Source organism: Neoarius graeffei, chromosome 4 (genome assembly GCF_027579695.1).
Source record: "Neoarius graeffei isolate fNeoGra1 chromosome 4, fNeoGra1.pri, whole genome shotgun sequence".
Taxonomy (NCBI): Eukaryota; Metazoa; Chordata; class Actinopteri; order Siluriformes; family Ariidae; genus Neoarius; species Neoarius graeffei.
Genome location: NC_083572.1, coordinates 34,013,604 through 34,037,380, shown reverse-complemented (window position 1 = coordinate 34,037,380; position 23,777 = coordinate 34,013,604). Strand labels below are relative to the sequence as shown.

The 23,777-nt window shown below is 41.2% G+C and overlaps 1 protein-coding gene across 1 annotated transcript in view; it reads right to left on the bottom strand.

Moving 5' to 3' along the window:
* LOC132884354 (charged multivesicular body protein 4b) overlaps window positions 1-23,530 on the bottom strand; it is a 104,808-nt gene extending 81,278 nt beyond the window's left edge. Inside the window, exon 1 of the mRNA XM_060918199.1 lies at window positions 23,173-23,530. Within this exon, the coding sequence (XP_060774182.1) occupies window positions 23,173-23,356 (184 nt within the window). The 5' untranslated portion in view covers window positions 23,357-23,530. The remainder of the gene's footprint in view (window positions 1-23,172) is intronic.
* Window positions 23,531-23,777: the final 247 nt, after the last annotated feature.

Genomic DNA, 23,777 nt, shown 5'->3' with positions numbered 1-23,777 from the left:
GGAAGGAAAAAAAATTTAAACAAATTTAAAAAGTCCTTTGGCGAGATTGCACAAAGTTTTTCCCATTTAGGTCAATGTACTTCCAGGTCAGTGCAGCAATATAAAAACTAGGCTGTAGTGGAGGCTAAATCAGAAAGAGCTTTATTGCCAAGTAATTGTTACAGCTACAAGGAATTTGGCTGGGAGTTAAGGTACTAAATAAATAAAACACAGTCTATTCTAATAAAGAAGCTACATAAAAATGGTCTAAGAAATTAAGAAATAAGAACTAAAACTAGGTAAAAATAAAATAAAATAAACAATCGTGCAAATCAGGTAAACAACTGGGGGGCAGAGTAAATGGTGTCACTGGCCTTGTTTATTGAGGCGGGGGGGGCAGAGTGAGTCAGGAGTCTGAGGTATGGTACTGGCGGGGGAGCAGAGTAAGTGGGGGTCACTAGTCATGTTTATGAGGCCAGCAGCAGTAGGAAAGAAACTGTTTCTGTGGCGTGAGGCTTTGGTCTTGATGGACTTGTCTATGTCTGGGGTGGGAACGATCAGCCACAATCTTTCCTGCCCACCTCAGTGTCCTGGAGGTGAACAGGTCAAGTGAAGGCAGGCTAAAGCCGATCACCTTCTCTGCAGAGCGAATTATACCCTACAGTCTACCCTTGTCCCTGGCAGAGGCAGCAGTGTACCAGATGGTGATGGAGGTGGGGAGGATGGACTCGTTGGCTGTGTAGAAGTGCACCATCATTGTCTTTGACAGGTTGAACTTCTTTAACTGCTGCAGGAAGTACAGTGGTGCTTGAAAGTTTGTGAACCCTTTAGAATTCTCTATATTTCTGCATAAATATGACCTAAATCATCATCAGATTTTCACACAAGTCCTAAAAGTAGATAAAGAGAACCCAGTTAAACAAAGGAGACAAAATATTATACTTGGTCATTTATTTATTGAGGAAAATAATCCAATATTACATATGAGTGGCAAAAGTTTGTGAACCTTTGCTTTCAGTATTTGGTGTGACCCCCTTGTGCAGCAATAACTGCAGCTAAATGTTTCTGGTAACTGTTGATCAGTCCTGCACACCGGCTTGGAGGAATTTTAGCCTATTCCTCCGTACAGAATAGCTTCAACTCTGGGATGTTGGTGGGTTTCCTCACATGAACTGCTCACTTAAGGTCCTTCCACAACATTTTGACTGGATTAAGGTCAGGACTTTGACTTGGCCATTCCAAAACATTAACTTTATTCTTCTTTAACCATTCGTTGGTTGAACGACTTGTGTGCTTAAGGTTGTTGTCTTGCTGCATGACCCACCTTTTCTTGAAATTCAGTTCATGGACAGATGTCCTGACATTTTCCTTTAGAATTCACTGGTATAATTCAGAATTCATTGTTCCATCAATGATGGCAAGCTGTCCTGGCCCAGATGCAGCAAAACAGGCCCAAACTACGATACTACCACCACCACCACCACGTTTCACAGATGGGATAAGGTTCTTATGCTGGAATGCAGTGTGTTCCTTTCTCCAAACATAACACTTCTCATTTAAACCAAAAAATTCTATTTTGGTCTCATCCATCCACAAAACATTTTTCCAGTAGCCTTCTGGCTTGTCCACATGATCTTTAGCAAACTGCAGATGAGCAGCAATGCTGTTTTTGGAGAGCAGTGGCTCTCCCCTTGCAACCCTGCCATGCACACCATTGTTGTTCAGCGTTCTCCTGATGGTGGACTCATGAACATTAGCCAATGTAAAAGAGGCCTTCAGTTGCTTAGAAATTACCCTGGGGTCCTTTGTGACCTCGCCGACGATTACACGCTTTGCTCTTGGAGTGATCTTTGTTGGTCGACCACTCCTGGGGAGGGTAACAATGGTCTTGAATTTCTTCCACTTGTACACAGCCTGTCTGACTGTGGATTGGTGGAGTCCAAACTCTTTAGAGATGGCTTTGTAATCTTTTCCAGCCTGATAAGCATCAATAACGCCTTTTGACCTGATTGTCATCCCATTGATTGAAAACACCTGATTCTAATTTCACCTTCAAATTAACTGGCAAATCCTAGAGGTTCACATACTTTTACCACTCACAGATATGTAATATTGCATCATTTTCTGCAATAAATAAATGACCAAGTATTATATTTGCCTCATTTGTTTAACTGGATTCTATTTATCTACTTTTAGGACTTGTGTGAAAATCTGATGTTTCAGGTCATATTTATGCAGAAATATAGAAAAATTCTTAAGGGTTCACAAACTTTCAAGCACCACTGTACATCCTCTGCTGTGTTTTTGAGATGAGGGAGCTGATGTTCAGTTCCCACTTCAGGTCCTGGGTGATTATGGTGCCCAGGAAGCAGAACGACTCCACAGTGTCCACTGGTGATCCATGCAGGGTGATGGGGAGAGGAAGGGCTGGGTTCTTCCTGAAGTCCACAATCATTTCCACTGTTTTTGCAGCATTTATCTCCAGGTTGTTTTGGCTGCACCAGGTCAGCAGTTGGTCGATCTCCCACCTGTAGGTGGACTCGTCCTCACCAGAGATGAGTCCAATGAAGGTGGTGTCATCCACGAACTTCAGGAGCTTGACAGACTGGTGGGTGAAGGTGCAGCTGTTTGTATACAGGGAGAAAAGCAGAAGAGAAAGAACACAGCCTTTGGGGGGGGGGGGATCCAGTGCAGACTGTCTAAGTGTTGGAGACATGCTTCCCCAACTTCACTTGCTGCTTCCTGTCAGTCAGGAAGTCAGTGATCCACCTGCAGGTAGGGTCAGGCACATTTAGTTGGGACAGTTTGTCCTGTAGCAGAGCTAGAATGATGGTATTGAACGCAGAGTTGAAGTCCATACACGGAATCCTGGGAATCCAGGTGCTGGAGGATAAAGTGGAGGGCCATGTTGACTATCATTCACAGACCTGTTGGCTCTGTTGGCAAACTGCAGGGGGTCCAGAAGGGGGTCCATAATGGCTTTGAGGTGGGAGAGAACAAGGCGCTCAAAGGACTTCACGGAGGTGGCACATAAATAGCATTTACATACCTGCTACATTTCTGAAACAGAAAGTGTATGCACCTCTAAATAGTTTATGCAACTTTAAAATACACGTTATCGTTAGAGTGTCCTATAGTTTTACCAGCACAAGCCATAGCATATTCAAAACTGCAATGACATGCCAAATTGTCATGCTAAAAGGCTCCTGAACAATACAACGCACTAAATACTGCACTCCCCATTCTCCAGCATCCCCACGGCAGCTACCTGTTTGCACAAAGCTATTTTACAAATTAACTCGTGTTTCCTCCGCGCCCCAAGTTTTTTTTAGTTTGTTTTACTACATTTACTACTTTTATTCCCTTTTTGGGCACCTTTCTGTCATGTGTTTGTTGACCACATGTGTTATTGTTGTGTGGAAGGAGAGCAGCAAAGTAAGAATTTCATTGCACTGTCTGAACCTCCGTGTTTTTACTATGCATATGACAAACTTTTTTAATCTTGAATCAAATAGAGAGAGACCAATCACATTGTGTCTTACTAGAAGGTATGTACCGGTACATGATGTCACCGTATGCGGAAGTCATTGCAGTTACACCCACTGAGTGGCAAAATGCCTCACTTACTGGAGTCAGTGTTATCATTCAGCTAAAATGCCACGAACACACAAATCCATTTTGTAGACATGTTAATGTCCTTATATTTGAGGCCAATCTCAAAATGCTATGAACCTGTCCCACCAGTGTATGTACTCCATTGTTGTGGTTTCCATGTTGCTGACCTGACCAAGAAGTACAAATCACTTAAATGAATAACTTTGCAAGATCATTGCCTTGCTGAACACAAACTGCTCAGGAAAGAGGACATTTTCCATGCTAAAGCATATCACAGCACTATTTAATCCAGGCCTGGACAAAGGGGGTTACTGTGGCAACTTCAGCATAGAATGCGGAACAACTAGCAAATAATGGTTAAAAAGAATCACCTCATGTCAGGTAGCATAGGCTAATCTTGCAGCAAGCAAATTATTAAAACAAAAACAGGAGTCACGTGGGACCGCTGAGGGAGATGGTCACCTAGAAATTTCCTCTCCACAGAAAACTCCTAATTTTCATGTATATTCGACAGTTTACGCCCTATTATGTCTGATAACGATATGCAAGGCGTAATACAACATGTTTGAGTGCTTAGACGTGCATATTCGCGTTTTTCTTCACTCTCATGGCAGCCTCAAGACCTAGTAGAACTGCTAAGCAAAATGCTGACATGGCTAGTGGTCACGGGCGATTGCTCTAAGGTGGGGTTTACATTAGACCGTATCAGCGGATCATCAGATTAACGTTTTTAAAACAATTAGTGTGCACACAGCAACACCAATACACAATTCGTGTGCACACAGCAATACCAATACACGATTCGTGTGCACACAGCAATACCAATACACGGATACGCTCGGCTCCGCAGGCATCCTGCGCTCCAAATCACTCCGCCCTGAACAGCGAGTGCCCTCTGGAGGGTGCGCACTCCGGCCCTGCGCAGCTCACAGAGCGTGCGAGTGGAGCGCACGAGCTGTGATTCGGGACTGAGCCGCTGTGTGTGTGATCCCAGCGCATATCACTTACCACTTGCAAGTGGAAGGACGGCAAGCCTAAAGACAATCATAACTACACAATGGGCAGTATTTGCATCAGTATTTGCAGTATTTTCATACTTTTATACTCTTTAATGAAAGGTGATACAAGGCGGAAGTCCGTGCCGTTTTTCAGCAGTCGCGTCACATGACCAACGCCAGCGAATCAGGAAGGTGGATGTCACAGTGACGTTGTCCAATGACGACACCAGCTAGAGCTCAGCACAGCGTATCCGCGTATTCTCAATGTTTACACAGCACCGGACCAGACACGATCTGGATTGAATATGTGGACCCTGGCGGATTCCCATTTCCCGGCGTTTCCAGGCGTTTTAATGTAAACGGACAGTGCATCCGCGAAGAAAACGAGACAGATACGGTCTAATGTAAACTTGGCCTAAGACAACGAGGGAGGCTCAGCCTCCTCTAAAAATGACGAACATCGTGTAGGATGAATTGCGCTAGGCTTATGTTATAGCCGACCTTATAACATTGTTATTTCAGATCCAGAATCATAGAAATATATGTGCTCAACCCAACTACAGTGCAAAATCATTCCGTTATAACTTTCCCCAGTTCGCCTAATGTGTGCATGAGTTTTTCCCCCTCGTGACAGCACGATGCAGCCCAGCCTCAGTGGACTTCAATGGCATTTGGGAGCTATGCGCTTTTCAATCTCAAAATGCAAGACGGTTATTGGACAAATACTGTGAAAATGCCCGCCCACGGACTCCCAGCCTCACAGTGGGAGGGACATGGCAAAGCTTTCTGCGAGGAGACTGGTGATTGGTGAAAGCGGCCGGATATTTTCTTTGATTGACAGCTCGTTTCAAATATAGACAGGCAGCGGTGAATTTCAGTTCAGTCCCATGCGGATTCGCAAGTGCTGTGGTGTATTGTAAGAGATCAGCTTACATTTCGATTTCATTCATTACATATGGTTTCTACCAGCTTTTTTAGTTTGTATATATTTTCATTGTAAATAAAGTGTAAATATAGTGTTGTCAAGTTTGCTATCTTAGTTCCAGAAATTTTGTTTATTTGAGTGACTGAACTTGAACTTGAGGGGGCTAGTCAGCTAGCAAGAAAGCTGCGCACGGATGCCAAGCATTGCTGATTTAATTTTGGCGAAGCCATTTGCCAGTCTTCCTTTCGAGGAAAAAAATTTAAATTAAAGAGCAGGGTAGACCAACGCCTCAAATTGACTTGGTGAAAAAGGTAGGGAATAATACTCATTCCTTTCAGCTCTCCTGGTACGAGAAAGTGAATTGGCTAACAGCAAGTGACCCACATCAACAACAGTAAATAGGCTACTTTAGTAATGTGTCATGGATGGACCAAAAATATAAAATCTATTTAAAATGTTTATGCTGAGTATATTATATTGGAATATATATTTTTCTGGATATGAATTAAAACACAGCTACAATTTGGAAAACATTTTTAAACAAAAACACAGCCGAGAACGTCACACTACAGACCTGGATTAAAAGTGAAGGGTTATCAAAATTGTCAATAAAACATTTCTCAGTCAAAATAAGTAAAATATAGGGAAAGTGTCATTGAATGAAATGTGTGGCACCCAGCTCTATGTTTGGCTTCCCAAGGTCAGTGCTTGTGCCGATTCCAGAACACTCTGCTGTTACTGCTGAGGTTCCTGACAAAGAGCTGCTTTCAATAATGATCAATTTTTAAACAACATGCCACAATTGTAAAATACAAAATGTTAAAATATACCCCCCCAACACCACCATCATGTATATTGGACAGTAGGCTAATGGGCCAAAAGAACCTGTTATTTCACAGTTTGTGACCCTGCCAACAATCAGCCAGATCAGAGGCAAGAGTATGGGCAAAATTGATGTGTTTTTTCTTTTAAAATCTGGAAATATCGTAACCGACCAGCCTCCCCTGTTTGAAAGACTACCAGCCGCCAGTGCTAGTGGTGCTACATCCAGAATGACATCGACTACTGCCGGTGCTGCCAGCCTTGCAACAGATGCCCTAATGGGACTTCAGGCTACTCTGGAAAAGACTATGCATGAGATGGCTCAGGTTAGCAGTATACTTAGAGAGTTACAAGAGGATGTGTCAAGTGTTAAGTCAGCACAAGCTAAAACTAGCATGGACATGACCACCATATTTGAGAGGTTGGAGGAGGCAGACGGTCGATTTATGGCCATAGAGATGGAAAATGCTCGACTGGCCTCTGAATTACAGAAAAGAACGAAGCACTGTGAAGAGTTGGAGAGGGCTATTCAAGAAGCAGAAAACAGGGATAGACGCCTGAATTTGCGGTTAGTTGGACTAAAGGAAAGCCAGGGTGAAAATCTGAGACTGAAATCTAGTCAATTTATTGAAGTTTTGGAGGTGAAGCTAGCTGACAATGAAGTACAGCGTGCTTATCGACCTGGTCCACCACTGACGGAGGACCATGACCAGCTGTTCTACGATTCCATTCACTGCTAGAGAGGGATCGGGTGATGGCCGCTGTTAAGGCAAAATACAAGCATAAAACAGCACTAGAATGGAAAGGCTCCAAGATTTCATTCTTTCCAGATGCAACAAAAGCTGTGGTCGACAAGCGGAGGAAATTTACTGATGTTCGGAAGAAACTTCATGCAATGGACATTCGATTTATGCTTGCTTATCCAGCAAAGCTCTTCTTCACTTGGAAGGGGAAGATGATTTTTGAAGACCACAAGAAAGCGCTACAGTTCCTTGAGAAGGAGACAGATGGTTCAGACTGACTGTGGGTAGGCTGATTTCAAGCTAAGTGATAACATTCCACTAGCAATCTACTTGTTGGACATTTTATGTAAGGAAGGATTCTTTATTCTCTCAGCCTCTCTTTAATTGACCCACTAGCATCTGTCAAAGTAATTCCTGAATATATTGATATAATTATGTAAATGATGCAAGGTAAATTATCATAAGTGTTTTGGTTTAAAGGAACAGTCCACCGTACTTCCATAATGAAATATGCTCTTATCTGAATTGAGACGAGCTGCTCCGTACCTCTCCGAGCTTTGCGCGACCTCCCAGTCAGTCAGACGCAGTCAGACGCGCTGTCACTCCTGTTAGCAATGTAGCTAGGCTCAGTATGGCCAATGGTATTTTTTGGGGCTGTAGTTAGATGCGACCAAACTCTTCCACATTTTTCCTGTTTACATAGGTTTATATGACCAGTGATATGAAACAAGTTCAGTTAGACAAATTGAAACGTAGCGATTTTCTATGCTATGGAAAGTCCGTACTATAATGACAGGCATACTAACACCTTCTGCGCGCTTCGGCAGCGCATTGATATCTGAGCTCCGTATCAATGCGTTGCCGAAGCGTGCAGAAGGTGTTAGTACGCCTGTCATTATAGTGCGAACTTTCCATAGCATAGAAAATCGCAACGTTTCAATTTGTGTAACTGAACTTGTTTCAGATCACTGGTCATATAAACCTATGTAAACAGGAAAAACGTGGAAGAGTTTGGTCGCATCTAACTACAGACCCAAAAAATACCATTGGCCATACTGAGCCTAGCTACATTGCTAACAGGAGTGACAGCGCGTCTGACTGACTGGGAGGTCGCGCAAAGCTCGGAGAGGTACGGAGCAGCTCGTCTCAATTCAGATAAGAGCATATTTCATTATGGAAGTACGGTGGACTGTTCCTTTAAGGCAACTTTAACCTACTTTATATGGGTGAATTCTGTTGTATAGGGCTTGAATATCTTATTGGACATAGGAGGACTAGTTGGTAACCATTGTTTAGGCGCCCCATGGACCAGGTAAAGGGTGGGGTTTCCCCCAGAAAGAGGAAGGGAGAGATTTTGTGGGGGATCAGGGGTGAAGATGGGGGTTGGATAAATGTTATTTACCCCAGTTTTAGGGGTTTGTTCAGGTGTGATTGTGCCGTTGTTCAAGAGATTATGGGCCTCTATGTTGTGTTTTTATATTAGGCCAAAAAAAAAAAAGTGTGTTTCCGGTAACCTGACCGATCGAGAATTTCCGCGTCGAAATTGCTAACCGTAAAGTTTTTATTACAAATTTCCCTCGATATTTTAGTGTAAGCGGCGTTAGTTTGTCATAATTTTTTGTTTCAACGCATTCAAGTTGTGAAAGAAACGCTAAAAAGTAAAATGTTTCGCCACTTCTATCAGCCCTCCTCCATAAACATGGAAGCGCACTTGTATACTGAAGGAGGAAGGGAAAACTGAGCCGAGCCGCCATTTTGAATCCTCATTTAAGGCTGTAATGCAAATTGCTTCCTCTTCAGTATACAAGTGCACTTCCATGGCAGGGAAAAACACTACATTTTGCCGCCTATGTAGCACTATATTTATACAAATAGGAGTCATTCAGAATTCAGCCATGTTTTTGCTCGGTGTTTTTGCTCGACCCAAGTTCTACAGTAGGCTAGGCTGTCTGCTTTTAATGGAAGTAGCCTAGTCTAGGACGTTATTTTCACGTTATTTCTTGATAAGGTGTTTTCATGTTATTACATGAAAATATAATGAAATAATGTGGTTATTACATGATATATTGTAAAAACGTGATAACTTTGTTAACAATATCTTTTCACGTAATTACTTGATTCTAAGCCAATTTTTTTTGTGTGGCAGCAATACGCTTCCGTAGATCATAACTCGAACTCTCGTGATTTTTTTTTATTCGTTTAAAGATTTAAAACACTTATTTTATTATGATGTGTGGTATAAAGGATTCTGTGCCAAAATACTATTTTGTAAGATGTTTACTTGTGTTAATTTTTTCGAACAAAATAAAAAAAAATTAAGAAAAAAAAAAAAACTTTTTCCTACCTACCGACCTTATTTTAGTATTTCATGTTACCGGAAACACACTATTTTTTTTTTTTGGCCTTAAGTATTATTATTTGGGCTTTTTTTTAATTTTCCTTCTTTATCTTTATTTGGGTGGTGGCATTATACAACCCCGATTCCAAAAAAGTTGGGAAAAAGTACAAATTGTAAATAAAAACAGAGTGCAATGATGTGGAAGTTTCAAAATTCCATATTCAATTCAGAATAGAATGTAGATGACATATCAAATGTTTAAACTGAGAAAATGTATCATTTAAAGAGAAAAATTAGGTGATTTTAAATTTCATGACAATACATCTCAAAAAAGTTGGGACAAGGCCATGTTTACCACTGTGAGACATCCCCTTTTCTCTGTACAACAGTCTGTAAACATCTGGGGACTGAGGAGACAAGTTGCTCAAGTTTAGGGATAGGAATGTTAACCAATTCTTGTCTAATGTGGGATTCTAGTTGCTCAACTGTCTTAGGTCTTTTTTGTCGTATCTTCCGTTTTATGATGCGCCAAATGTTTTCTATGGGTGAAAGATCTGGACTGCAGGCTGGCCAGTTCAGTACCCGGACCCTTCTTTTACGCAGCCATGATGCTGTAATTGATGCAGTATGTGGTTTGGCATTGTCATGTTGGAAAATGCAAGGTCTTCCCTGAGACGTCGTCTGGATGGGAGCATATGTTGCTCTAGAACCTGGATATACCTTTCAGCATTGATGGTGTCTTTCCAGATGTGTAAGCTGCCCATGCCACACACACTAATGCAACCCCATACCATCAGAGATGCAGGCTTCTGAACTGAGCGCTGATAACAACTTGGGTCGCCCTTCTCCTCTTTAGTCTGAATGACACAGCGTCCCTGATTTCCATAAAGAACTTCAAATTTTGATTCGTCTGGCCACAGAACAGTTTTCCACTTTGCCACAGTCCATTTTAAATGAGCCTTGGCCCAGAGAAGACGTCTGCGCTTCTGGATCATGTTTAGATACGGCTTCTTCTTTGAACTATAGAGTTTTAGCTGGCAACGGCAGATGGCATGGTGAATTGTGTTCACAGATAATGTTCTCTGGAAATATTCCTGAGCCCATTTTGTGATTTCCAATACAGAAGCATGCCTGTATGTGATGCAGTGCCATCTAAGGGCCCGAAGATCACGGGCACCCCGTATGGTTTTCCGGCCTTGACCCTTACGCACAGAGATTCTTCCAGATTCTCTGAATCTTTTGATATTATGCACTGTAGATGATGATATGTTCAAACTCTTTGCAATTTTACACTGTCAAACTCCTTTCTGATATTGCTCCACTATTTGTCGGCGCAGAATTAGGGGGATTGGTGATCCTCTTCCCATCTTTACTTCTGAGAGCCGCTGCCACTCCAAGATGCTCTTTTTATACCCAGTCATGTTAATGACCTATTGCCAATTGACCTAATGAGTTGCAATTTGGTCCTCCAGCTGTTCCTTTTTTGTACCTTTTAACTTTTCCAGCCTCTTATGGAGCACTTGCATGTGACGTCACAGCCGATCCAGATTGTGACAGACGCCATCTTGTCGGTCAAATGCCATATTCCGCCTTCTACTTCTACTTCTGGGTCTACTTCTGCTTTTACTTCTACCTTTTCTTCTGGAAAACCCTACTATATACAATTCTACTACAACGGCTGCGGCTACAAGCTCTCCCTACTTGTGCACGTTTTTTGTGTGTATTTTTGCGTGTTGTTCGTCTGTACCGGACTTCAATATCCACTACAACCGTATGGACTTACTGGACATTGGCTTCCAGCAGAAAATGACGGTTTGTAGTGATTTCCATCGCATGCACAACATTCCGGACGAGAAAAAAAAAAAAAAAAAAACATTCCGGACGAGATAGCGAGACCAGCGGGGTCTCCGTGGATTGTTATCAGAAGCAAAGCGAAGGAGGCGGTGCCGGGAGCGGAAGCAAAAGCGAGGCTGCAGAGCCGGCCTGTTGACTAAGCTCAGAAAACAGCCACTCAAATCTCCACTGCCAAGCCTCTACCTCTCCAACACCAGATCCATGTAAACAACACAGACGACTTGGAATTACCTTATTCTATTCTATAATCGGCTGGTCAGTGCTATACTCAATACTTAAGTGACTTACCCATCCAATGAGGATTCTTGTTTACAAGATGCCACATCTGAGTCGCTGACAAATCCTGAATTTCTGTAGAGATAACTGTCCAGAGATTTATAAGCACGCAGTGCTTCACCACTGAACAGCGAGGGAAAGTTAATGAGGTAATTATACACGTCTGGGTATTCCGCTGACAGTTCAAAATCCGGTCGTGAAAACTCCGTCCGGTAAGCCATAAGGGTCACAAATCTGTAGATCGTTTATTTTAGACATATATCTAGTTATCTGTTCATTAGAAAAATGAGCCGTGTAGTCCGTCGGTTGAAATTGATCCATTCTGTACACGAGTGCAGCAGTATTCAGCTGTGTTTTTGACCGACAAGATGGCGGTTGTGTACTTTCCGGTCACGTGACTGCAAGATCTCTATTGCCCCTGTCCCAACTTTTTTGAGATATGTTGCTGTCATGAAATTTCAAATGAGCCAATATTTGGCATGAAATTTCAAAATGCCTCACTTTCGACATTTGATATGTTGTCTATGTTCTATTGTGAATACAATATCAGTTTTTGAGATTTGTAAATTATTGTATTCCGTTTTTATTTACAATTTGTACTTTGTCCCAACTTTTTTGGAATCGGGGTTGTACTGGTATGGGAGATGATACGAGCGCACAAGGGAACAGTACCAATTATATAAAAGTAACTTCATGGAACATAAATGGGACACAGAATCTTACCAAGCTGAAGAAATGCTTGCTTTATCTTAAAGCAAGGCAGGCAGATATTGTGCTTCTCCAAGAGACTCATATGAGGAATTCAGAGGCAATGAAACTTCGTAGGGGATGGGTAGGCCATGTCTTTCATAGTTCATTTGATAGTAGTAAAAGAGGGGTTGCAATTCTTGTGCATAAAAAACTGAAGTTTGTTTTGCTTAAGGAGCACAAGGACGAAGAAGGGAGGATTGTTTGTATTGAAACTGTAATTAATGGGAGGAGGTTCAATCTATGTAATGTTTATGCGCCTAATGAGGACAATCTAGATTTTTTTCATAAAGTCAATAAGCTTTTGGGATCATTCTAGGACAGGTGCTTAATACTTGGCGGGGACTTTAATCAGACCCTAGACCCTGTATTGGATAAGTCTAGATATTCTCCTGCACCATCTAAGGGCAGAATGGCATTGTATCAACTCCAGGAAGACATTGGGATTGTTGATATTTGGAGATTAACTAATCCTAATAAGAGGGAATATACCTATTACTCACATAATCATAAATCATACAACAGAACTGATTATTTTCTAATTTCTAAAAACCTGATTGAATCAGTACAGGATACTACATTAGGTGTAATAGCATTAGCGGACCATGCTACTGTTGAGCTCTATATCTCTACTTGCTTTGAGAACATCAAAAGTAATAGGTGGAGACTTAATACATCCCTTCTACAAGACACTGTGTTTAAACAGACACTCTCAGAAGATCTTAAAAGCTTCTTTCAGATTAACATTGGTTCTACCGCCAAAATAGGCACAGTGTGGGAGGCTTCTAAGGCCTTTATCAGGGGCAAAATTATTGCTCATGCATCCAGAATGAAGAAATGTGATAGGAAGACAATAAAAGGGCTGGAGGATAAGCATAAAAGAGAGAGAACTGTCAGAGAACTACAGTGAAGACTTATTGAAAACAGGTGTGTGAACTGAAGTACAGCCTTAACTACATTTACAGTAAGAAGGCTGAGTATGCCATGTTTAGACTTAAATCCAGCTTTTATGAGAGTGGAGAGAAAGCAGGCAAACTACTAGCAAGGCAATTAAAAAAAACAGGAGACTGCATCTGCGATACCATGTGTTAAAGCTAGTAATGGAAAAATGGTCACTTCAGCCAAAGAAATTAACCAGGTATTTATGGACTTTTATTAAACCCTTTACACATCAGATAATGTCATTAGCTTTGAAAAATTGAAACGGTGGTTTTCCAGTACCAAACTCCCAAGTCTGTCACCAGAGCAAGTGCAGCATTTGGAAACTCCTGTTACTGAAGAGGAGGTGAGAAAGGCCATTCAATCAATGCAGTCAGGCAAAACTCCAGGGTTAGACGGCTTCCCTGTTGAGTATTACAAGCTGTATATTGATACTTTGGCTCCTGTATTAAGCCTAGGTCACAACCGGACGTACGATTTTTTGGCTGTGCGATTTTTGGCGTTTCCCAAATCGCTGTTTTTTTTTTGTTCATGGAGAAAGACGCGCGTTGGCCGCAAGTTTGTCTTGCAACCTGAAAAAAACGTAAGCGCCCGTAGAGTTTGTTTGACATGACAAAGAACCTCTGCGGCCGGTCTGCGGCCAGTCTATGGCTTGAAAATCAGCACGTCACACGCGCGCCCTCCGTGCATTTCACGCGCGCCCTCCGTGCGTTTCTTGCGGTTTTTGCACGTAGACCGGCCGTAGGAGCACGTAAGGCCGGTTGTGACCGAGGCTTTAGCACAGGTGTATTCTGAATCCTTATCAGTGTCATTTGCCTAGTACTCTTAATGAATCAGTAATTTCTGTGATTCTTAAGAAGGGTAAGGATTCTACAGATCCAGCCAGCTACCGCCCCATTAGCCTGCTTAATGTAGACTATAAAATTCTCACTAAAGTTTTGGCCATGCGCCTTGAGAATATTGTCCCATTTATTATAGTTCCAGATCAGGTGGGATTTGTAAAATGCAGGTCTTCCTCTGACAATTTAAGACGTCTGCTCCATTTGATGTGGCAAAGCAGGGAGGCTGATAAATCTATTGCCGCCTTCTCTTTAGATGCAGAGAAGGCGTTTGATAGAGTGGAGTGGGAGTTCCTGATACATGTACTGAAGCGCTTTGGATTCGGGTCAGGATTCATTCAATGGATACAGTTGATATATGTGGAACCAAAGGCATCAGTTCTGACCAATGGCGTAGTCTCATCCTTTTTCAATGTATCTAGAGGTGCGAAACAGGGAGATCCCCTTTCTCCACTGTTATTTATTTTATTTCTAGAGCCACTTGCTACAGCCATCAGATCAGACACAAGCATACAGGGTGTAAGAGCAGGAGGAAGGGAGCATAAACTGTTTCTCTACCCCGATGATATTCTTTGGTTATCTGTGGATCCTGCTGCTTCAGCTCCTAGGTTCTTCAGAATTATGGAAGCTTTTTCTGAAATATCAGGTTACAATATTAATTTAAATAAGTCTGAGGTAATGCCAGTGTCAAGGGCCTGTTGCCCAATAATAAACAGTACACTCCAGTTTAAGTGGATAGAGTCTGGGATGCAGTATCTTGGGATTTCTCTCACCCCAGATGTTAAAGATATGGTGCAAACAAATTTTTTCCCATTGCTTCAGCGTATAAAGACTAACTTGGAAAAGTGGAAACTGATTAATCTTAGTCTATGGGGAAAAGTTAATACTGTTAAAATGATGGTTGCGCCACAGGTAAATTATGTATCTATGATGGTGCCATTCGCTGTTCCAGATTCTCTCTTTAAACAGTATAATCAAATAATTAGAGATTTTCTTTGGAATGGAAAGAAACCCCGTTTAAAACTTGATAAGTTGTTTACTACTAGAAGCAAAGGGGGATTGGGTTTACCTAATGTGGAGTTATACAAAATATCTTTTGAAGTGTTCAAACTCTCTAAACACTGGTGTGATGGAAGTTCAAGTCTGGGATGGATAGATATAGAGAGGGAATTGATATTTCCATTTGGGCCAATTGAAGCTCTGTCGCAAACTCTTCAGAAAGAGAATCAGTCAGACCCAATTCTGCAGTGCTCCAGAGAGACCTGGGCAAAAGTACACAAGTTATTGCATATATCCCAATATAAGCAAATGTACTCCTCCATTTGGAATAACCCCTCTATTAGGGTTGGGAGGGAATCTTTTGTCTGGACCACCTGGCTAAACAAAAACATTAATAGAATCAGTGACCTGTATGCGGATGGTTTGTTTCAGTCATTTGAAGAGTTAAAACAAAAATTTAATTTAGTGGATAAAGCAGACTTCTGGAAGTATTTACAACTGAGGAGCTGCATAACAGGCTTGAAGATTCCACCTGATGATACAAATAAACTGATCTGCTATTTTATGATGCCTGGGCTTGCGCGTAGTGCATCTGCCTTTTATAAAATCATGGCAGACAGCATGTATGGTAGCTGCCAAAACTTAAGGCAAATCTGGGAGAGGGATCTTAATTCAAACATAGATGAGAAATTATGGGAAGAGATGGTCTCCAATGCAGGTTGGCCTGTGAGGGATGCAGTTAGTAAATGTACACACTATAAGGTTATCCATAGATATTATTATACACCTGTTAACCCATTGACGCCTGAAACGCCTGCAAAAAAACGTCTGCAAATGCCTAAGCCAGTTTTTAGAAAAGGTCCCCATCTGCCTGAGGGTTTTCTGAAATAAAAATAATTAATTGAAAACGCCTATGAAAAATTCAATATCTCAGCCTCTGAAGCACATAAAGACATGAAGTAAGTTGCATTTAAAAGATAAAATTCTCTGCTTTTACTGGATCATGCTCATTCAGCATTAACACTAACACATTTGTTAACACATAGATGAGTCTTGAAAATAATGACAAATCAACAATGCTGCGTTATGCAGCAACCGGCATTTGGGGCAATGTTGCGTTATGCAACAACCGGCGCTAGGGGCAATGTTGCGTGACGCAGCATCCGGCGTCAATGGGTTAAGCTCCATAAAATGGGATTGATGAACGACAATCAGTGTTGGAAATGTATGAATGACACTGGTTCATATCGCCATCTTTTGTGGGAATGCCCCTTTGTCTTTCCTTTTTGGAAACAAATTCTCAATATTACTGGAGAATGGTTAGATCAGCCTCTCTCAACCGGGGTGCCGTCTGGCTTCGTTAGGGGTGCCGTCAAAAAATTATTTATTCTAACACTGAAATAAATAAAATGAATTAAAATTCCAAAAAATGATAGTTACACTAATGCAGATCATCGCCACCTCATGCATCATCAAAATTTGTCTCACGGCCCCCTTTCCCATGTCACAACGTCACTGCCGGGGTCAGCATATGGTCAGCGTGACTGCGTATATTTTATATGGGGGTGCCTTGAGAATTTGCATACTTCTGAAGGGTGCCTTGACTGAAAAAAGGTTGAGAAACGCTGGGTTAGATACACCACTGCCAGAATCTCCCCAGTCATGTTTGCTTGGAGACAGGTCCCTCTTACCACCAAGGGTGTCAAAAGCAGAGTCTGCTCTGGCAATTGCTGGGTTTATTACTGCAGTGAGAATAATTCTGAGACACTGGAAAAGCCAAGTGAGGCCTGGTTTCACAGACTGGTTGACGTTAATGACAGATACAGCCTCCTTTGAGGAGCTCATTGCCAGACTGAATGATGTTTCATATGGTCTCTTTTTTACACTTTATACAGTTTCAACAGTCTAATGGCTCATAGGTAGACTAAATAGTTTCTGATGATATTAAATACCACCCAACATATTTCCTCTTTTCCTTTATTATTATTATTATTATTATTTTTATTATGTATTTTTTTATTTCTTTTTATTGTTATCATTTTCTTTAAAAGTATTATATGCATGTACTTTTGTAGTGTCTTTTTTTTTGTTGGCCCAGATTGCTTTAATGTTGGTTATGTTGCCAATGGGAAAAAACAAAAAATTAAAAAAAAAAAAAAAAACACACAACATTGCAGGGGTTAAGTTGTCTGCAGAGAAAACCTCCCAAGGGGAGACACAGGCCAAGAGGTGAAGGTCAAAAGACATTTCTTTAATAATAAGTGGAGAAATGCAACAGTGGAGAGTCCTATAAATGCTTAATTTATGAGGAGATAAACTAGGCTACTTTGTTATGTCATCATGCTTTGGATGCCAATAAGAGAACTAACAGTTTCACTGTTGGGACTAAAAACCTCAAATTGGAACCCATAAAAGACTCCGAATTATTCAAATGCCACATTCAGGTAAGAAAGACAGTACAGACAAAATAAACCGCGGAGGACGTGGCTACCATGAAGGCCCTAACCAGCCTGATGACAGCCCAGTTGGACAGATGAGCATACGGATTAGGAATGCCCACACAATCAGGAAAAAAATGGACTGCCATTTCAAGATTACGAAATTGCATCAGATTCTGATGAGTAGGAGGGACATTAAACTGGGATTAAGGATGAGGATTTTTTTTTTTTTTTTGGGGGGGGGGGGGGGGGGGGGGTTAATCTGCCCAACTCATCAAATGTAACTTCCTGTGTGCACATATGAGAGAGAAAATTTCAGTATTTTAAAAAGGAGTTAAAATATTTTCTTTATGAAATTATCTAAATAAGCCATTTTATAGTGCTTTAATATTTTGGATTTTGGATTATTTTCACATGCAGTGATTCACTTTAGGTTAAAATAAAGTGCCCGAATTAAATTTTTTTTTTTAATAATTAAAAAATTGAATGGTGGTTAAAAAGTTCTCCATTACTGAACAGTTGATAGCTTCAACATAATAGACCAAGCTAAAATTATAATGAATTCAAAAATGACTGATGCTCATACTTTTAAAGGAACAGTCCACCGTACTTCCATAATGAAATATGCTCTTATCTGAATTGAGACGAGCTGCTCCGTACCTGTCCGAGCTTTGCGCGACCTCCCAGTCAGTCAGACGCGCTGTCACTCCTGTTAGCAATGTAGCTAGGCTCAGTATGGCCAATGGTATTTTTTGGGGCTGTAGTTAGATGCGACCAAACTCTTCCGCGTTTTTCCTGTTTACATAGGTTTATATGACCAGTGATATGAAACAAGTTCAGTTACACAAATTGAAACGTAGCGATTTTCTATGCTATGGAAAGTCCGCACTATAATGACAGGCGTACTAACACCTTCTGCACGTTTCGGCAGCGCATTGATATCTGAGCTCCGTATCAATGCGCTGCTGAAGCGCGCACAAGGTGTTAGTACGCCTGTCATTATAGTGCGGACTTTCCATAGCATAGAAAATCGCTACGTTTCAATTTGTGTAACTGAACTTGTTTCATATCACTGGTCATATAAACCTATGTAAACAGGAAAAACGTGGAAGAGTTTGATCGCATCTAACTACAGACCCAAAAAATACCATTGGCCATACTGAGCCTAGCTACATTGCTAACAGGAGTGACAGCGCGTCTGACTGCGTCTGACTGACTGAGAGGTCGCGCAAAGCTCGGACAGGTACGGAGCAGCTCGTCTCAATTCAGATAAGAGCATATTTCATTATGGAAGTACGGTGGACTGTTCCTTTAAGTTACTTATAAATTCATGTTTACACAACTGCAGTTTGACAATATCGTATACTGTTATCAACAGGAAATGAGGATGGATTCCTTTTTGAATCAGAATCAAGTTTATTGCCAAGTACTGTACGTTCTCAGAAGGAATTTGATTTGGTGATTGGTGTTTGAACAGTTAAGATAGAATAATTTAAGAGACAAAGTAATTATATAAATAGTATAAAAATAAGAAGAATCTAAAGTATACAAATTTGAAAAGTGGACATATTTAAGGGGCATGTGCGTGGGTTGTTTTAACATCCAAGCTGTACAGTGTGTGCTGAAATGTGCAATAAAAGTTCATAGAATGAAAATGTATGACAACCATGAAATTGACCCATCATTTACACATAAATGGAGGTTTCAGTCACTGAAAATGGCTGCTTTCGAAAACTCTGAGCAAAGTGGAGATTTGTGAAAACTCCGTTTTCATGCCTGCGTGTAAATGGTGGAAAACGGAGTTTTCTCCGTGTTATGGGGAAAATGGAGTTTTAGCATTGTGATCCGACGGTCCCTCCTCAGATCTCTGGTTGGCTTTCTATTTGTTTGACATGTTTTTGACAGCCTTCCCTGGCTGTTTTTGAGCATTGTGTAAACGGAATTATTTTCTAGGATGGGGAGGAGAAGATACCCATTTTCATAAATACCCGGCTACGTGTAAACGAAGTATGAGTCTGGCTCCTCTCAAGAGCTTCAGTTCTTTTAATCAAGAATTAAAATGTGAAGTATTAAGGATGGTTCCCATATTTCAGTACTTTTAATTCCAGGCCTACTGAAAAAAATGAAGGGGTTGTGAGAAATTTGGGAACTTCAAAACTTTGTCAAGGAAAAAAAAACCCTACACGATGGAGCCTCTCCAAATACGTTTTCACCATTTTTATCTCAATGGATATTACAGAAATGACTGATTTCACACAATTTGTGAATGTATTTTGGGCTAACTAGAAAACAAAAGGCATTTGAATTTTGACCCAGCAAGCAAATCCCCCGTCTTGTCCAAGGGCGCAGATGGCACTGGGGACGGGGGGGTGGGGCATGTCCCCCCAGATTTATAGTGACCCCTATCTGTCCCTCCCACCCACCATCCCTACGTAAGGCGCCAAACATGGGTAGAAAAAGTGAGGATTAATGTTCCGTTAGTTAAGCTAACTTACACTGCAGCACAAAGTTGAAATGGCAGCAGCAGTAGCCTTGTCAGTGATCAATCCACATTACACCGATTCAAGAAGGGGAAAGGCTGGAGCAGATCCTTACAGAATTGGGAAAGCAAGGTGTTCAATTTTCCACGTAATTCTCGGTTAATAACACTGCACAGCTCATCCATTTGATAGCAACAGTGTTTCTGCTACGACTAATGGTGCGTTCAGTTGTACTCGTAAGTTGGAAGTTTGAAGTCGGAAAAGCACTGAAATCTAGCATCTACCAGCATAAACGTTGGGGTTTTCGTTTAATTTCATTAACTGTCCATTTTTTTTCGAACTCCATGTTCCATGATGTCCCAGTTTTTAAACTGGGAAGTGGCGGAGAGATGTTTTTGGGACCTACTGAGTCTGCTTCTAGACGGTAAATTTGTTTGGCTGCAGAGGGAATTTTTTTTTCTATCAATTTTGTTTATTGGAAAAAACATCTCATCTCATTATCTCTAGCCGCTTTATCCTTCTACAGGGTCGCAGGCAAGCTGGAGCCTATCCCAGCTGACTACGGGCGAAAGGCGGGGTACACCCTGGACAAGTCGCCAGGTCATCACAGGGCTGACACATAGACACAGACAACCATTCACACTCACATTCACACCTACGGTCAATTTAGAGTCACCAGTTAACCTAACCTGCATGTCTTTAGACTGTGGGGGAAACCGGAGCACCCGGAGGAAACCCACGCGGACACGGGGAGAACATGCAAACTCCACATAGAAAGGCCCTCGCCGGCCCCAGGGCTCGAACCCAGGACCTTCTTGCTGTGAGGCGACAGCGCTAACCACTACACCACCGTGCCGCCTGGAAAAAACATTTTATTTTTATTTGTGTGAATCTGTTGTTCAAGTGTTTATACTTCTGTTTTCATACACATTTTATGTTTCTAATCATTTACATGAAGGCACAAGTGTGAATCATTTCAATTTTATTTTGTTATTAATTTTTGGACATTCCCTTTTTGTTAGAAGTTACAGTTAAAGTTTCTGTGATGAGATTCTTCATCCTGCTGAGATCAGCAAACGTTTAAATAAAACATGCAGAAGACATGAAGTTTTGGAGCGTGATTAACATACCAGACAAATAACAATTTGATCATGTATGGCTAGTGTTGACCAGGTAGGCCTTTGTCTACCAATGTTCATTCAGTTAGAAAACTCACAATTCTAATGTATATTGAAGCTTCAGTACATATATATGCATTTACACAAAATGGAGTCATTTGCTGACAGCTCAGTCCCCCCGGTTCAAAAATCCTATCTGCGCCCCTGGTCTTGTCTCATGGGGATTTGATGTCATCCAGCTTCTCTATGGAAAAAGATGCTTAAATCCAAAGATTTCCAATGCTGGTCCTGGAAATCTCCCTGATGTTACTTGAGATTCTATTGCTTTCCCTGCTCTAAACACATGACATCCACTTAAAATCAGGACGCGCTGTTAATTAGCTTACAATTCGTCAAGTCAGTTGTATTAGAGCAGGAAAAAAAATTGAAAAAGTGCAGGACGGGGAGTAATGGTGCGTTCATGTGCTATGGGAATTATGGTAAATACCAAACGCCGACATGGAAAGCACACATGAACGCCCCCTCTTGTGGTATTTTCCACTGGACAACTCGTAGAAAATTTTGATACACGAGTTGCCGAGATGAGATGAACTTTAACCTTTTCAACATGGCGGCGAGCGGTACAAGACTAGTGCTGCGTTCATGTGCTATGGGAAGATGATATTTTCCAGTTGGGAAGTGGTATTTACCAGTGTGTTGTGTTCACATGCTTTTGTTGTTGTTGACAAATTAAAGATGGTGGACCAGATTCAGAATCAGGCCTGTTATTTGGCTAAAACAATTATAGATTGCCTTGTTCATCAGCTGCAGCAGGAATATGAGTTATCAAAAGTCAAAAAATGCTGAATATTTCCTGATCATGACAAGTAGAGATTTTCTTAACACATTGAATGCCACGCAGTTTTTGGAAATTTGGCTGTAGCCACAATGAGAGTAGCCAGTATCTAGATCATTGTTGGCGTTCTTTGGACAGCCACAGAATATTTTGTATTAGGCTATAATATACGTATTATAATAATATAATATACATAACATGACTCGTTTAAAAGGTGAGAGTCAGCTTTCCGTAGGTGAAAACCACTTATTTCTTGGTTCATAAGCTAGTCTTGTACCGCTCGCCGCCATGTTGAAAAGGTTAAAGTTCATCTCATCTCGGCAACTCGTGTATCAAAATTTTCTACGAGTTGCCCAGTGGAAAATACCACAAGAGGGGGCGTTCATGTGTGCTTTCCATGTCGGCGTTTGGTATTTACCATAATTCCCATAGCACATGAACGCACCATAGCTTATGAACCAAGAAAGAAGTGGTTTTCACCTACGGAAAGCTGACTCTTACCTTTTAAACGAGTCATGTTATGTATATTATATTATTATAATATGTATATTATAGCCTAATACAAAATATTCTGTGGCTGTCCAAAGAACGCCAACAATGATCTAGATACTGGCTACTCTCATTGTGGCTACAGCCAAATTTCCAAAAACTGCGTGGCATTCAATGTGTTAAGAAAATCTCTACTTGTCATGATCAGGAAATATTCAGCATTACCTTTTGACTTTTGATAACTCATATTCCTGCTGCAGCTGATGAACAAGGCAATCTATAATTGTTTTAGCCAAATAACAGGCCTGATTCTGAATCTGGTCCACCATCTTTAATTTGTCAACAACAACAAAAGCATGTGAACACAACACACTGGTAAATACCACTTCCCAACTGGAAAATATCATCTTCCCATAGCACATGAACGCAGCATCAATCAAGGACCAGCGTTGAGATCCTGCGGTTTAAATCAACCAGACCGAAAGGTTTTGCAAACCACAGCATGGGTAGCATCACAAACGGATTTGATGCAAAGGTAATAAATAACGATAGCCCCCGGGTTATATTTAATACATCCGGAAAGTTGTTTATTATTTTACTGTTTTATTAGTATGAATAAGGGCATGTCTAGGGAATGACAAAGTGTACATAAGTGTACATAATACCACCTGCTTACGTTATCTCGCGTCTCAATTGAGTGAAATTAAAACGTAGCTTTAATTAAAATCACAACCTCACCCCTTTTGTTTTTTGTCCCGTTTCGCTTTGCCGTGAGGAGTTCTTGTTCAATCTTTTTTTCCAAAAATTCTTGTTTTTTCGTCAACATCTCCTCTGTCTCTCGAAGTCGCTGGATAGCCTCTTGAGGGCTGGGAGCTTTACCTCCTTTGCCACTGCTACCAAACAGTTTCTCGAACAACGACATCCTGGCTTTTACCGAGAGTCAAAGAATGTCGGAAATTTTTGTGCAAGGTCACAAAAATCTTCTGGTTTGTATGTATACATGTATATTTAAAAAAGAAAAACTGAGTAACCTTAAACAAACCGAACAAGCTTTAGAGTGGTTTTTTTTTCTTACTCGTCACTAACCAGGCCCTGTGACGACAGAACGTCACGCGGGATGAGTCGTGTATGACAATATAACGGCACCGAGCACGTTTTCGGAAGTGTCGCTATGGTTACCCGATCCGTGTCACCGATTTGCACCGTGCACATTTTTATTGTGCTTTACGACACTACCCGATATGTTTTTGCGTTAATTTCAAACGGAACACGGCAGGGGAAGCACTGAAAGCCATCTCTTCCGCTCAGGACAACTCAGAACTTATGCCACACACTTACTAGTG